Raw genomic sequence first — 15,108 nt, 5'->3', positions numbered from 1 at the left:
AGCACTTTGGGAGGCCAAGGCAGGCGGATCACAAGGTCAAGAGATCGAAACCATCCTGGCCAACATGGTGAAACCCCATCTTTTTTAAAAATACAAAAACTAGCCAGGCATAGTGGTACATGCCTGTAGTCCCAGCTACTCGGGAGGCTGAGGCAGGAGAATCGCTTGAACCTGGGAGGCAGAGGTTGCAGTGAGCCGAGATCAGGCCATTGCACTCCAGCCTGGGCGACAGAGCGAGACGCCATCTCAAAACAAACAAACAAAAAACAGAGAGGGGCAGGTAAGTTAAAATGAGGCCATTAGGCTGGCTCTGATCCAGTCTGACTGTCCTGTGAGAAGAGGAGATGAGGACAGACACACACATGGATGGCCCTGTGAGGGCACAGGGAGGAGACGATGGCATCTGCCAGCCCAGGGGAGGGGCCTCAGGAACCAGCCCTGCTGCACCCTGACTCGGACCCCAGCCTCCAGGGCTGTGGGAAAATCGTGTCTGTTATTTGACCCTCTGGCCTGGGGTCCTTTGTCATGGCCACCCTAGGAAAGGAACATGGGAGGCGGAACAGGCTGTATAGACCGTTCTGTGGGCCACAGGCTGTGTAGACCACTCTGTGGGCCGATGCAGGCTGTGTAGACCGCTCTGTGGACCGCAGCTGCTCGTGTGAATAGCCGCCTGTCCGCACATGTGTGCTCACTCATGTGTGTCCACGCGTGTGTGCTCACGTGCTCAGCAGCAGATGGCAGGCCTGCTACGTGGGCAGACCTCGCTCCAGTGGCCAGATGAAGGAGACAAACCTCCATCCCCTCAGAGAGACAGCCGAGCTCAGGGAAGGCCTGGTGTCTAAAGGCAGGAGACAGGAGGAGCATGAGGCAGTGGGGACTGCAGGGTGAGGGCAGCAGCCGCCCAGCGAGAGGCAGTCATTCTTTTGCCATTTTCTATTTACTTTATAAAACGCCAATTGAGCACATGCTTATCGAGAGCAGGGGAGACTGCTGCTTCCCGAGATGCACACACAAAGCCCTCGAGAGGCCCGTCCCTGCCTCCCTGGTCCTCAACCCAGTGATTGTGGGGTGGAAGGAGGGGAGTCGTCCATGCATTGTCTGCCCACCCGCGTCCAAACAGAATCCTTGCTGTTTCTAAGGGAATTGAGCTGTGGCTGGGGGAGGAGCCCCCAGAGCCGCATGCAGTTGGATGAAGGAAGGGTAGGACCTCAGGGCTCAAGTCCCAAAGAAGAGTGACACAGAGTTTGGGGACAACGACATGAGCGCAGTCGAACTACCAACCCCATGAAGGGATGCTGGGCCCAGGGGCAGGGTCCTCCTGGACCTGTCTGTAGAGGAATTCTGATAAGACTGGGGTTCCCCAGGCCCCCAAGGTGAGACCCCAGGTGTCAGCAGAGCACTGGGCTGGGGGGAAGACTGGGTGCGTGCCTGGGAACAAGGTCCAGAGGACTTCATGGCCCGGGTGCATTTGGGTAGGGAGAAGGCTTTGGAGTGGCGGGCGTTGGCCCCTGATGGGTGGCGTGTCTGCAGCGTCTGGGACCGCCCTGGCCAGCTCTCTAGCCACCCTGGATGCCACGGCCCCACCTCATCACCCCATGGGGACAAAGGTGGCTCCCTCTTGGATGCTAATCCACCACGTTGACTTCGGACTGGCCCCAGTCACATGAACGCCTCCTGGTTTCCACCTTATCTACTGTGCCTAGTGTGAGAACACATCAACCTGGGCGTTATCTCACAACTAGAGGCCATGACACATGCAGTGCCCTGGCCGTCCTGGAGAGTCACCTTCGACTGTCTGCACAGAGCATGTCCACCCTCCCCCGTGGTGTTGGCAGCACCCAGGTGCTGAGGCAAGAGACGGAGGACACGAGCTGTTGCAGTATAATAAAATATAAAACAAGAATCGTTATACCAGATATAGATCTTAGATATGATTATATATGAATATCATTAATCATTAGTTGGTAGCAATTACTCTTTATCCCAATATTATAATAATCCTCGCTCTATAATCATAACCTAGGAAAAGCCAGGCCATACAGGGACAGGAGCTGAGGGGACGTAGTAAGGTGTGACCAGAAGACAGGACTGCGAGCCTTCTGTTATGCCCAGACCCGGCCACCAGAGGGCTCCGTGGTCTAGTGGTAACGCCAGCGTCTGGGAAGATAAATGAGGAGGTGACATTGGAGCTGAGATGTCAACGATGAGAAGCCGGACTCAGAGCTCTAGGGGAAGGAGTGTCCAGGCAGAGGGAACGCCTAGCGAAGGCCAGCAGGTAGGAACAAGCCTGCTGGGGGGAACAGAGGGAGGCCAAGAGCACAGTGAGGGGTGAAGGCCGGGGGTGGGGACCCGACCACGCAGGGCCTTGCGGGGTGGACAGCAAGGGCTTGGGTTTTGCTGGGGGGCCGTGGGAGGCAGGGAACAGAGCCTTGTGGTTTTGTTGGTGAACTCCTGCCCACAGGCACCGCTGTTCCCTTACGGCAAGCTCCCTTCCAGCCAGCTTGGCCAACACTTCAGGCACCAGGCGTACGAACGCCCCAAACAAATGCCCCCATTGAAGAGCATCTCGAAACCACAGGTTTTAATTTCCAGGCACATGATGGCTGGTGTCCCCAGAAACACAGGGCTGTTTACAGCCGAGGACTAACAAGACGTGGTGCTGTCCCCTTCTTGGTCCCAGCCGACCAGCTTCCAGGGCTGAGGAAGGAAGTGTCCTTCTCAGCACCCTCCCATCAGAGCTGTGTGTCCCAGCCGTCCGGTGTCAGGAGGGGAAGGGGGCTGCTGGGCGGGCCATGCTCTGGATGGCCCACTGCAGGATGCCGTCGAAGGTGTGCTGCGGGACAGAGCGATGGTGAGAACCTCCAGGTGCGCCCCCGCCACGGCCACAGAATGTGGGCATGATGGGGCTGCGGCTGCCTCCCCAGCGTCCTGCCCACTGCCCACCGCCCACGGCCAGCTGCCGCGGCCCCCAGACAGCCTCCACACTGTGTGGCCTCCTGGGGAAAACGAGGGGTCTCAGGGAACCAGCAAGGAAGTCCCACTCTGAGAGGGGAAGTCTGAGGTCCAGAGAGGAAAGTGCCTGGTCCACGCCACCCCGCCCCCGACAAGCACCACCAGGGCCAGCCCACACTATGAGTGAGTGACCAGAGTGGGGGAAGGTGCCCAGGCAGGCACCCCCAGCAGAGAGGAGACCACAGAATTGTGGCCATCGTTACGAGAAGTCACCATCCAACCTTCCCTCTAAGTCAAAGGTGGGGAAACTGAGGCCCGAGGGTCCACAGCACAGGCCAGTCTGGGGAGGACCCTGTCCTGTGCACTTCACCACATCCCATAAGCCCAGGGCACATCCCCATGGCAGTTCATGGCAGTTCATGGCAGTTCTGCCTCCTCGGGTGGCTCCTTCGGGGTGGGGGGTCAGGGCCAGCTGCTTATTTTGCTCAGGAGCCTGACGCTCCCACAGGATGGGGCCACGGGCCTCACGATGCCAGCAGAAATAAGGCCGCCGCCCCGGAGAGGCTGTGAGCCCATCCCTCATTTCTCCAGCTATATCCAGGGACCCCAACCAGTGGGGCAGCTCCATTACCCAGCACTGGGTCCCCTGGCCCACTCTCAGGCCCTGGGGCTCTACAGACACCTGCATGGTCAGGGTGTGTGGGGCACGGCCACTGCACAGGGCAGGACCCCTGCCCCATGGTCAGCTGGGACTCCCAGGTGCCACATCGGGCACTGAGAAGAACCCGTGCAGGCTGGAGGAGCTTATCCTCTTGCCAAAAAGACAGAGCCCTTAAAAGTCACATTTTCCCCACAGATTCTACCTGCCCATCTTAGCGTAGAGAGGCCTGAGTTGGGAGGGGCAAGCAACTCTCAGAGGGACGGGGTCTGGGACCCCCCCACTCCCACACCCCACCCTCCCTGGGAAAGTGGACTTGAGCCTGGTGCTCGAGCCCCTGCCTGCCAGGGTCCAGGCCCTCGGGGGAGGGGCCGTGAGGGGGCTCTTGTCGGGGAGGGGCTGGGGGCGCTCAGCAGCACTGGGCTCCTGCAGGGGGAGGGGCCAGGGGGGCTCCTGCGAGGGGGCTGGGGGGGCTTCTGTGGGGGGTGCCAGGTGCTCAGCAGCACTGGGGCTCCTGGTGGGTGGAGGAGGGACAGCCTGAGTTTCCATGGCTCAGGAGTAGTGGGGGCTGGCAGTCCTCCCCCAGAGTGGGGGGCCTGGGTGCTGGCTGAGGCAGGGGAGGGGGAGTGGAGGAGGGGCAGGTGCAGCCGAGGCCGGGGGAGGCATTACCTCACTCAGAAGGGACTCCAGGTCATCCCTGTGCAGAGCGGGCTCGTGACTGGCAGTGTCATCCTGGAACCCAGGAAAGGGAAGAGGTCAACCCAACTCCCACAGCCCTGGCGGGGACACAGAGGCCGCACAGGGACACAGAGGCCGCAGGGCCTAGGGGCCGCGGGGGTGTTTCCCCCACACTGAGATGGGAATTCTTACACCCAGCTCCATTGGGGGCGGGGGCACAGGGCTGCATGGGCATGATGGGGCTGCGGCTGCCTCCCCAGGGTCCTGCCCACTGCCCACCGCCCACGGCCAGCTGCCGCGGCCCTCAGACAGCCTCCACACTGTGTGGCCTCCTGGGGAAAACGAGGGGGCTCAGGGAACCAGCAAGGAAGTCCCACTCTGAGAGGGGAAGTCTGAGGCCCAGACAGGAAAGTGCCTGGTCCATGCCACCCCGCCCCCGACAAGCACCACCAGGGCCAGCCCACACTATGAGTGAGTGACCAGAGTGGGGGAAGGTGCCCAGGCAGGCACCCCCAGCAGAGAGGAGACCATATTAAATAGAACCCTGTGGAATTGCCCATTTGTAGCCCCAAACAGCCACATCCCAGCTCCTCCATTCGGGTGAACACTGGCGCTGCAAGGCCCGGCAGCCCAGCGTGGCTGAGGGAGGGGCTGCCCGGTCTGGAGGAGAAAGCCCCTGGATGCTCCCCGGTCCTAAGGATGCTCCCAGGGGGTGGGAGACATGCTCAGGACGGGGTCTGGGGCCAAGCCCAACCACCCTGGGGGAAGGGGACAGGCTGTGGGGGGCAGGGGCCAAGGCCAGCCAGAACTTTTCCTGTAACATGGCGTTACATTTCACATCACAATGACAAGAAAGAGGGCTCTACTGTTCAGAGACAGAACCCAGGAGGTTAATGACCAGGTATCCGCTGCAGGAGCAGCTGCAGGAAAGCTGCCTAGGGCTGGGGAGGGGCATCTGTGTAGGCCCGGCTGGGCCCCTGACTCCAGGTGGGTGGTATGAGGAGGGAGGCTTCTAGAAGGAAGGGGACAGTGACAGCTGTGGGCCACGCCACTGTTTCACAAGAGCCCCAAGGGCAGGGCTTGGTCTGAGGCTTGTGCCATGCCAGGCCAGAGCCTGCATGCCAGGGACGCCTGTCACCTGCCCGGGGAGTAACACGCTGGGGCGGGCTGTCACCCTCTTGGGGAGTACCACGCCGGGGTGGCCTGTCACCCACACGGTGTATACAGGGTGGAGGCACAGCTGGGAGAGAGCATGGGCCAGTGGAGCAGGTGGGACGTGTAATCACCCCAGGATCCCTAAAGGCTCCTCGGTGGCCAGGACGTGCTCAGGAGGCCTCTGCTGGGGACGGTCAGGGCAAGAGGCCACCACCCCTGGAGGCTCCTGCAGCAGCGACTCGGGCCTCCCCCACACCCAGCTCCAGGGCAAGCTCAGCCGCCCCAGCAGTCAGGGGTGTCCGTGCCACCCAGGTCCTCTCTGACGCCAGAGCAGGAGGACAGGAAGAACTAGTGGCTGGACCTGGGGTCGCTTTGCCTCTCTGAGAGGGCTCCGGCCACACAATGGGGTGGATCCTGGCCCCAGGGAGGACTGGGGGTGAGACGACCTAGAGGGGTCAGACAGGGTGGGGGTGTGCTCCTGCAGGCGTGGCACTCCCGCTCTCCCTTCACCCCACCAGGGCGCCCTGGCGGGACTCTCAGGCTCAAGCTGTGAGGCAGCCACACAGCCAACCATGATGTCAGTCACCAACCCTCGGGGGAGCTTTTTAACTATATTTAAGTTGCCAAAAGAATTGGTTTAAAGGGACAATATTTTCTACAGATAATGAGCACATGGTCAGTGCATATGGTGCAAACCCTCGAAGCTGGCACCCAGGGTCTGCCCTGAGATGTGCTTCCCCCACCCCAACCCAAGGGGTTCCCCACCCCCAGCACCGGCATGCATGGAGGGTCCCTGCGGCACTGACCTTGGCAGGCCCAGGGGCCAGCACCCCCTCCACAGGGGCTGGGGTCACGTCTCCTGAGCAGGATCTGCAGCGCAGGCCCGTCCTGCAGCAGAGGATGAGGGGCTGCCAGGCCTGGGGGGGAGCAGGAGTGCCACCTCCGGGGTATGGGGTGTGGGGTGCTGGGGGAGGTGTCGGGTGTGGGGTGTGGGCATGGGTGGTGAGTGGGAGTGGTGGGTTTGGGGTGGGTGTAGGGTGTGGGTGGGAGTGTGGGGTGGAGGTGTGGGGCATGGGGTGGAGTGTGGCTGTGGAGTGTGGGTGAGGTGCAGGGTATGAGGTGGGGTGTAGGTGTAGGGTGTGGGGGGTGTGGTGGGGTGTGGCTGTGGAGTGTAGGGTGTGGGTGTGGGGTGGGGTGCAGGGTGTGGGTGTGGGGTGGGGTGCAGGGTGTGGGTGGGGTGTAGGGTGTGAGTAGGGGTGTGGGTGGGGGGTGTGGGATGGAGTATGGGTGTAGGGTGTGGGTGGGGTGTGGTTGTGGGCTGTATGGTGTGGGAGAGGAGTGTGGGGTGGGGTGTAGGGTGTGGATGTGGGTTCAGGCCTCCATGCCGACCACACTCACCCAGTCTGGGAGGTGCCCGCTGGGAAGTGGCAGCGCCAGTGGAAGGCGGCGGCACAGTGAGTACACCGCAGCACGTCTGTACCATCTCTGCACACCCCGCAACGCGCACCAGGAGCCGGATTCTGTGGGAGGCGACAGCACAGGGTGACGCGGGGGGGCGGGGGAAAATGTAGCTGAACCCGAACCCGTGCTCTGCGCTCTCCCCTGGGACCACCCAGGGCTGGACGGCGGGTCTGCGTGCAAGTGAGAAGCCTCACGGTGCCATGCAGGCTGCAGGACAGCGGGGCCAGTCCCATCCCCAGGAGGCAGAGGCGACCCAAGCACCCTCAGGCTGCCGCCTGCAAGCCTGGCACCCGCACCTCTCTCCTGCTTGGTGGGCCCAGCCTCCTTTGGGGCTGAGTGCGGGAGTCTCCTAAAGGGTGGTGCCCACAGGGGTGCAGTGAAGGGAATTGAGGCAGGGAGGGGAGGGCTCCATGTGTGCTTGGACATCCCCCCCTTCATTGTCGTGCCTCGTTGGGGGAGCAGTAATGCCCAGGGCCAGGAGCTGGAGTGGAGGTCTAGGAGCGTCCCCTTCCCCCCGCAGCCCCCCACGCTCCCCCCACGGCCCCAGGCCCTGTGCCTCCCACAGCCTTTCGCGCCGGGCCTCCCTCTCCTCCTGTTTCAGGTGAATTCATCCACCCCGTAGGTCCTTGAAGAGCCCACCCTGACTTCCACTCCCCGCTCACCTGCTGGCCCTCAGGGCCCACACACAGCAGGGGGTGCAGGGCCGAGGAGTCCAACCCTGGCAGCGGGGCTGCAGAAGGCAGGGCCGGCAGGTGCTTGTAGACAAGAGTGGTGTCCATGCCGGCTAGGGGCTCCCTGGGTGGACCTCTCACCTCCTCTCCCGCCGACCTAAGCCCTGGGGGGTGCTGGAACCCAAGGGTCAGCATCAGAGGGGCAGCGGGCACCTGCCCGGCACCACCCGGGAGTCAGTGACTGCTGGGACCCTGAAACCCGGGGCAGCAGGGTGGGGGCGGAGCGCCGGCAGGGTGGGGGCGGAGCGCCGGCAGGGTGGGGGCGGAGCGCCGGCAGGGTGGGGGCGGAGCGCCGGCAGGGTGGGGGCGGAGCGCCGGCAGGGTGGGGGCGGAGCGCCAGCACGGTGGAAGGCGTCCACACTGAGTGGGAAAGTCTGTGGCAGTTCCTGGCTCTGTGGTCCTCCCTCCTCCCCTCTCTACACACAAGGGGCCCTCAGGGCTGTCAGAGCGAACACTGGGTCTGTGCACAGTAGCCCTCCTATCCTCACAGCAGCAGAACGATGAACACATCTTCTGGGGCCGTTATCAGTGCTCATAGTGCCTCTCCTGGGGTGGACCCGCAGCCAGGAGACCTGGGTTTAGGCCCATAGGAACCATGATGGGGACTCCACCACAGGAGACCACAAGGACCGGGCTTGGACATGGGGGGCATAGTGCTATGGCTGGGGCAGGCCTGTCCCACTGGACTCCAGGGGACAGACGGACAGGAGGGGTGGCCTGGCTAGGAGGCGGCGTGGCCTATACCGGGCTCTCCACCGGTGGCTCCTGGGGCCGGGGCTCCTCTGCCCGGGGCCGCATCTCCTGGACTGTTGCCTGCAGGCAGCTGGAGCACCTCCAGGTCCCACTGCTCGTGTGTCCACCAGTCAGAGACATGCAGAACAAGACAGCGGGTGACAGATCCCCAAACCCACAGGTGGAGCTCGGGGGCTCTGCACCATGTCCTTTTGCAGAGTGGGAACCGAGGCACAGCAGAGAGATGGGGAGAGACACAGGAAGGGAGAGCCCAGCGAGGGGACATTTACCCTTCGCGGGGTGGCCCTGGCCAGCGTAATCAGGGTCCCCTTGGCGTGCTCGCTGATGAACCCCAGGAATCCCCAACACCTGTGAGCCCACAGTGGCTTTGCCTGCCTCTCAGGGCTGGGCCCTGCCGGGGGCCTCCATAAGCTGACCCACCCGTTTCCTTAAGGGGAATGGCACCCAGCAGAATGGGAGGTGATCAAGCGCAGAAGAGACGGCAAGGAGGAACGGCTTCAGAAGGAGCCGAGCAATGACCCCCACTGTGCCCCTTATTCTAGTGATGACGCACGAGGCTGAGAGGGGGCTTGGTGACGGCCACTCAGGAGCTGGGGCAGAGCCTCGCCTGAACGTGGGTCCCCACTCCACCCAGAGCTCTTCCTCCCACAGACTGCCACGTCCTGTGGGGCTGGAATGGGGGCAGGGCTCGGTGGGCTGTGGGGAAGGAGCGCCAGGATGTGAATGCAGAGGAGGCCTCCCGCCCCCACTAAGCCCGGGGTCCTGTGCATTGGTGGACAAACTCCCACCTGCCCTTGGGGCGCAGCTCTGTGGCCTCTGTGCTCCCCAGCCCTGTCTGGGGTGGGACTCTGGGGTGGGGCTTGGGGGTGTGGGCTGCAGCCTGGGATGAGCTTGGACAGGGTGGCATCTTCACCCTGGGCCTCCGTTCTGCTTTGCTGCCCTCAGGGGCCCAGCTGTCCAGGCTGGGCAGCCAGTGTGGCCAGGCCGGGAGGCAGGTGGCAGGGTGGGAAAACCCCAGGCCCCAGCCCCATGGCCCAGTGACCTGACTCAGAGCCCCCTTCCATCTTGGATGGGAGAGCCTTGGGGTAGCTTCCCTTCAGGGTCAGTGGGTGGAGGTGGCCGTGAACCGGGGTGGCCTGGTTGCGCTGGCAGAGGTGCAGGCTCACCTGGGGATCTCCTGGAGCGGAGGGGACAGGCAGGCCAGGTGGAAGGCCCGAGGGCAGCCGTCACAGCAGATGAGCTCCCCGCCGTCCCGACACACGGCACACTCGTCCTCATTCTTCTGGCACAGGCAAGAGACGCTCATGCAGACTGGGCTGCGGTGCAGCACCCTCCTGAGAGCCTCCTCCTTCCGGAAACGGCTCCCCCAGCAGCATCTCTGGGTACCTGAAGTCCCCAGTCTCTGCCCTGCTCCCATGCTGCCAGGGCCTGAAATTCCGCCCTGACCTCCTGTTCCCCATCCATCTGGTCTCCAACAGACACCCCCGGGGCCATCCCTATTGGGAAGAAAACCCAGTTTCTTGCAGGCTGTCGCGTTCCAGGGGCCCCGGAACTGTACATGAACCACACACACCCTTCCTCACAGGGCAATGGGGCCAGGCCCAGGGAGGTCTCTCCCGACCTCAGTGCCTGCTGAGTCCTCCACCTGCAGCCCCCACCGTCCTTGTGCCCTGCCTGGATGGTGCGTGCTGTGCCTTCAGGGGTCTCCCAGGTACCACCTCCTCCAGAATCCCCCCAGACAGCCAGGCTAGGCTGGTCCTGCACAGCAATGACCTCACTCATTCTAACAATCCCCCAGACGCCCACCAGCCCGGGTGTTCCTGCAGTGCAGGACTGGGCCCTGTCATTCCTAAATGTCAGGGCCCCACAGAGCCCCTGGTGCCAAGTGGTCAAGATCTGTAACCCACCATGGCAGGCACCCACCACACTGCTTCTACCCCATTAAGAAACCATGCTGGGGATGAAGGATGAGCTTGGCATTCCCAGTGGACCCTTGACCTCCTGGCTATAGCAGGGGTGCCTGGCCCACCCACGGGCCCAGCTGAGAGCAGCAGGTACAGCCTGGACCTGCTTTTAAGAGCCTGAGAGGACCTCGCTTTCTCTGACTTATTTAAAATATTACCATTGTGTATTATCAGGAAAATAATACTGTCTCTTAAAGAAAAAGAGCTCTACCCTGTGGGTAGGGGTTCAGGCCCCGGTGCTCATCCCTGAGTGCCCAGGTCAAGGCAGAAGCAGCAGGACCCGCCCGAGGGGAGCAAGGGCAGACAGGGGCCCCTCCTGTGCTCTAGGGCATTACCTGGTGGAGCTGGGGGTCACTGGGGAGGGCCGGAGGGGCAGGAACCCTGCCCTGCTGGCCCAGCCTAGCCTCACCTCCACCCTGCAAGGAAGAGGGGCATCAGCAATGGGGGTGGCCTGAGCAGCCTGAGGGTGCACAGGCTGTGGCACCAGGCGTCTCTCAGCAGCAGCCCCCAGCCCCCCAGCAGAGCCACTCCCCCAGAGGCAACGCTGTTCCTGGGGCGGGGGTGCATCAAGGCCGGGCTCCCCAGGGACGGTCAGGGGCTTACGGGGGCAGTGCCCTGGGCTCCCTTGGCTCGAACCAGAGGCTTCGGGCCACTGCTGCTGCGGGTCTTGTTCTTCCCGCCGCCGGGGTCTTCGAACTTGCTGGGAGTGTAGAACTCCCCGCCGACCTGGATGCACTTCTTGGAGCCCCCTGGGAGGAGATGCCGGCTGGTCCTGGCTCACCCACCGAGCAGGACCTGCCTTGGCAGTCCTGCAGGCCCCGAGTTGGGGTCTAGCAGAGACAGGTGGAGTTCCCACAGCCTGCATTCCTCCAGCCCGCCCCCATCCCAGCTGAGTCTGGGGCCCGGGGATTGTCCTGGATCTACACCAGGGTGTTCAACAGTGTCCCTCAAAGTTCGCATCCACCCAGAACCTCAGAGTGTGACCTTACTTGAAATTGGGGTCTTTGTAGATATGATTAGTTAAGATGAGGTCACACTGGCCCATAAGTTCAATGACTGGTGTCCTTATAAAGAGGACACATGGGAGATGGCTGTGAGGCCACAGAAGCAGAGGCTGGAGCGGTGGGGTCCTTAGCCCAGGAACAAGGGGCACAGGGGTATCCCCATAACGACCAGGAGCTGGGAGGGACAAGGAAGGATTCTTCCCTGGACTCGATGGCACGGTGGGTCTGCCGCCAGCGGCCCTGCTGTGCCCTGGTCAGATGGCACTGGTGATTGCATGGGGTCAGCAGCTGGCCAGGGAATGGGGGGCGAGGACGCTGCAGGCTGGCCAGGGAATGGGGGGCGAGGACGCTGCAGGCTGGCCAGGGTATGGGGGCAAGGACGCTATGCTACAGGCTGTCCTGGTTGAAGAATGCCGATACCCTGGAGGGTCTCAGCAGTACAGGCAGAACTTTCTAAGAATGCAACCCATGGCCCAGGAGGGTCCATGCACATGGATGGAGGTGACTGCGGAGTGCTGCACATCCTGGGTGGGGACGTCGGCCTGGACCACCGGCCTTGCAGAAGGTTCCCCGACAGGGAGACTTCAGTGCCCACCCTCCTCCTCCAAAGTCAGCAGAACCACAGGCAGAAACTCTGGCTACCTGAGCGACAGCCCGGTCTGCTGTGGGACCACCAGGATGCAAAGGGGCGCAGTCCTCCATCCATCTTGGAGCCTGGGTCTCCCCATCAGCCCCATCTCCCCACCACAGCGTCTACCTGACTCAAACACCTGCTGGATGAGGATCCCCTCCACGGCCCCTCGGGCTCCCGGGACGTCCCCGGAGGACACGGCCACAGCTCTCTGGACTGAAGCTGACATGGTCTGAATCCCTGGGAAAGGGAGCACCCATTGGGGTCACCTGTGGGGACATACTGTATGCCAGGAGCAGCCAGTACTGGGCTGCAGAGCCCTTTCCTTCCAGCCAGGGCAGGCCGAGGAGGGGACCCAGTCCTGCCATGTGCAGACAGCCCACAGGTAAGTGCAGAGACATGAGAATGTGTGTGTTCGTGTGTGCACCCATGTGTGCGTGTGCTGGGGGTGGCAGTGTCAGCAGGGGTGGCAGTGTCAGCAGAGCTGGCACAATGGATAGGAAGGCATGACCAATGACCAGCCCCACCCCCCATGACATGGGCCCTGCATTGTGCTGGGAGGGACACAGAATACCTAGGCTCTGCCCTCAGGGAGATAGGGGGTCCCTGGTGTCCCGTGCCCTGGGAAGGAAGGAGAAGGGAACAGGAAGGGTTCAGCCTGCATGCAGCTGGGGGCCAGGGATGATTTTCTGGAGGAAGCCACGTCTGGACTGGTCCTGAAGGATAGGGAGTGGATGGGCAGAGAAGGTGCCTGAGAAGGGGGTCCCAGAACCAGGGTGCAGTGGGGGCAGGGGTGACTGGCAAGATCGTGCTTAGACCCAAGGTGTCCCCTTCCTGGGTCGGGTGGTGCAGCTTAGGCCCTTGGAATGACACGCCAGGCCAGCACGTCCCCAGCCCCTAGGACAGGGTCTCAGAGGGCAGGCCCTGCTCTGACCCCTGACCCCTTGCCCCTGGCCAGGGAGAAGGGAGGCGCTCCCACTGGGCCCCGCTCACCGTTCCCGAGCGGAAGGCGCTGCTGCTCTGCGCTGCTCTCCGGCTTCTTGGGGGTCTTGGCCTTCAGTTGAGAGCCTGAATGGGGGAGCTGGGGGCAGCCTGGCCTCCCCTCTCGGTGGGGGTGAGTGCTGGTGGGCAGGGGCCCCCGGTGGGAGGGCGTGGAGGGGGGGTTCAGTGCTGGGTATTCCCTTTGCCAGGCTCTGGTTTCTCATCAGTGAAAAGGAAATGAAACCTGCCTGCCTACTTCGCCAGCCCTGGGGGGCTCAGCCTTCGGGCAGGAGGGAGCTGAGAGGCTGGTCCAGTGTGCTGGTCTAGTACCCGGGGGAGACCCCCACAGCCCCAGGCAGGCTGGCTCCACGCCCAGTGGTTGGGAGCCCGGGTGGGGAGAGGGTGTGGGCTCCCGGGGAAGACTGGAGACCCCAGCTGGCTTCCCCTGCGGTACCTGAGCTGGAGGTGCCCCTTGGAGTCAGGGCTGCTGGCACTGCAGCTCGAGTCTCTTCTGAGGCCTTTCTCTTGGTGGGGAGTCTGGGAGGCGGTACCAAAGCCTTGGGGGCGGCCGGGGGCTTCCTGCCCTTCCGGGGCTGGCTGAGGTCCACATCTGCAGCTCAGGGGCAGGAGCAGGGTCCCAACCTCAGGGTTTTCTCCAGGGAGAGGGTGGGCCCCAGAACTGGACACCCTGGCCAGATGGGTGAGGCCTGACCCCTTGGCCGCTTAGGATCCAAGACGGGCCTGGAACATCACCCACGGGCGCCTCAAACACCACTCCGGGTCCAGTCCAGCTGGGCTGAGCAGGTGACAGCAGCTGCCCCAGGCCCCCAGCATGGCCGAGTCCACCAGGACCCACCTTTGGGGAAGCTGTTCAGGATGGGCTGCAGCCGGCCATAGCGCTCCAGGTTGTAGTCCTTGAACAGCACCCTCCAGAAGTCCAGGATGGCTGTGGAGTCCTGGGTCAGCAGCCAGGACAGGAGGGCGTGGAAGGCCTGGGGGCAGCCCTCCTTTTCCTTCAGACGAAGCGTCTCCTGCAGTGGGGTGGCATGAGGGTCCCTGCATGGTCCCCCGCACCCTGCGGCCTGCCCATCTCCACCATGACTAGAGGGTGGAGCTCCCAGCCAGAGGCGCCGGCGCAGCTCCGGGCCCATCTCCTCGGCTTGTGGTAGGGTCAGGTGGTGGCGTAGGGGTGTTGAGGGTGGGGCTGGGGGAACCTGGAGGCCATTCCTTGGCTTGGGGGTGAGGTGTGGGGACGGCTGGGGGAAGGGGACCAACTTCTAACTTGTCTTCAGGGACGCCCCTGGCTCCTTGTAGGGAGGGAGCTGGGGAAGGCTGGAGGGGCCTGGGGATCTGGAGGGGCGGGGAGGCATGGGGCGGGGTGCTCCTGGAACTTCCCTGGGGACTATCCCTGGCTCACAGGGCCTGGGGGCAGCGGGGGGCGGGCGGGGGGCCCACCTGGAACTTGTCCTCGGGGACCACGTCGTGGTCGGCCAGCGCGTGCAGCAGTGGGAAGGCGCTGTCCACGGCCACTGCGATCTCCGTGCGGTGCAGCCTCAGGAGCCGGCGTAGCGCCGCGTCGGCCGCCATGGGGTCGGCGCCGGGACCTGGGGCTGGGGCGGACGCGGTGGGTCCCGGGACACTGGCAGCCCCTCGCCTCGCCTCGGGTCCCGGCGGGGCTGTGGGGCGTCCGCGCCGGCTGTGCGCCAGCCCGTCTCCCCGGTCTGCGGGCCACGCGCGCCGCTGTTATACCCCCGCGACCATGCAAAGAGCAAAGGCCGCTCCGCCCCGGCGCCCAATCAGGGCCAGAGCCTCCCGCGGGGCCACTTCCCCGTGATGGAGGCGCTGCGGTCCCTCCCTCGCTCCCGGAAAGTCTCCGGACCCGGCCTGACTCACCCGCCGGGGCAGCTGCCTTGGGGGCTGGGGACAGAGACTTGCTCTGTGCGGGACTCAGAGGCCTCTCACTTCCGAATGTGGCCCTGTCCTGCCTCAGCGAGGGCCCTGCTCGAATGGGGCAAAGCCGAGACAGGTGCCTTCGGCGGGGAGGCTCGGGTCTCAGGGCTCTGGCAGGGGCTGCCCAGGGTGCACTGGCCCCTCCCAGTGGCCGGCAAGAGGCTCCATGGAGGCTGGATCGGGGTGGTGT

The 15,108-nt window shown here is 63.6% G+C and overlaps 1 protein-coding gene across 1 annotated transcript; it reads right to left on the bottom strand.

Annotated features, from left to right (window-relative positions):
• Window positions 1-2,303: 2,303 nt before the first annotated feature.
• On the bottom strand, window positions 2,304-14,555 carry LOC100599316 (autoimmune regulator). The gene is made up of 15 exons (XM_030808604.1): window positions 14,424-14,555; window positions 13,825-13,999; window positions 13,423-13,578; window positions 12,981-13,055; window positions 12,114-12,227; window positions 10,956-11,101; window positions 10,688-10,768; window positions 9,555-9,670; window positions 8,380-8,479; window positions 7,567-7,749; window positions 6,842-6,963; window positions 6,250-6,331; window positions 5,683-5,703; window positions 4,280-4,342; window positions 2,304-2,833 (listed from the first exon to the last, which is right to left on the bottom strand). Exons 1-15 carry the CDS (start codon window positions 14,553-14,555, stop codon window positions 2,762-2,764), a joined length of 1,638 nt encoding a protein of 545 aa, XP_030664464.1. The 3' UTR covers window positions 2,304-2,761.
• Window positions 14,556-15,108: the final 553 nt, after the last annotated feature.

This window comes from Nomascus leucogenys, unplaced genomic scaffold, assembly GCF_006542625.1.
Source record: "Nomascus leucogenys isolate Asia unplaced genomic scaffold, Asia_NLE_v1 000707F_120825_qpd_obj, whole genome shotgun sequence".
NCBI lineage: Eukaryota > Metazoa > Chordata > Mammalia > Primates > Hylobatidae > Nomascus > Nomascus leucogenys.
This window is presented reverse-complemented; position numbering and strand designations above follow the sequence as displayed.

What these genes read in the sequence shown, in the direction of transcription:
- LOC100599316 (XM_030808604.1), bottom strand. Translation starts at nt 14,555, where the DNA reads ATGGCGGCCGACGCGGCGCTACGCCGGCTCCTGAGGCTGCACCGCACG. An exon ending in AAGGGGCACCTCCAGCTCAG is followed by an intron (nt 13,056 to 13,422) that starts GTACCGCAGGGG and finishes TCCCCCATTCAG; the next exon opens with GCTCTCAACTGAAGGCCAAG. An exon ending in GAGCCCAGGGCACTGCCCCC is followed by an intron (nt 10,769 to 10,955) that starts GTAAGCCCCTGA and finishes TCTTCCTTGCAG; the next exon opens with GGTGGAGGTGAGGCTAGGCT.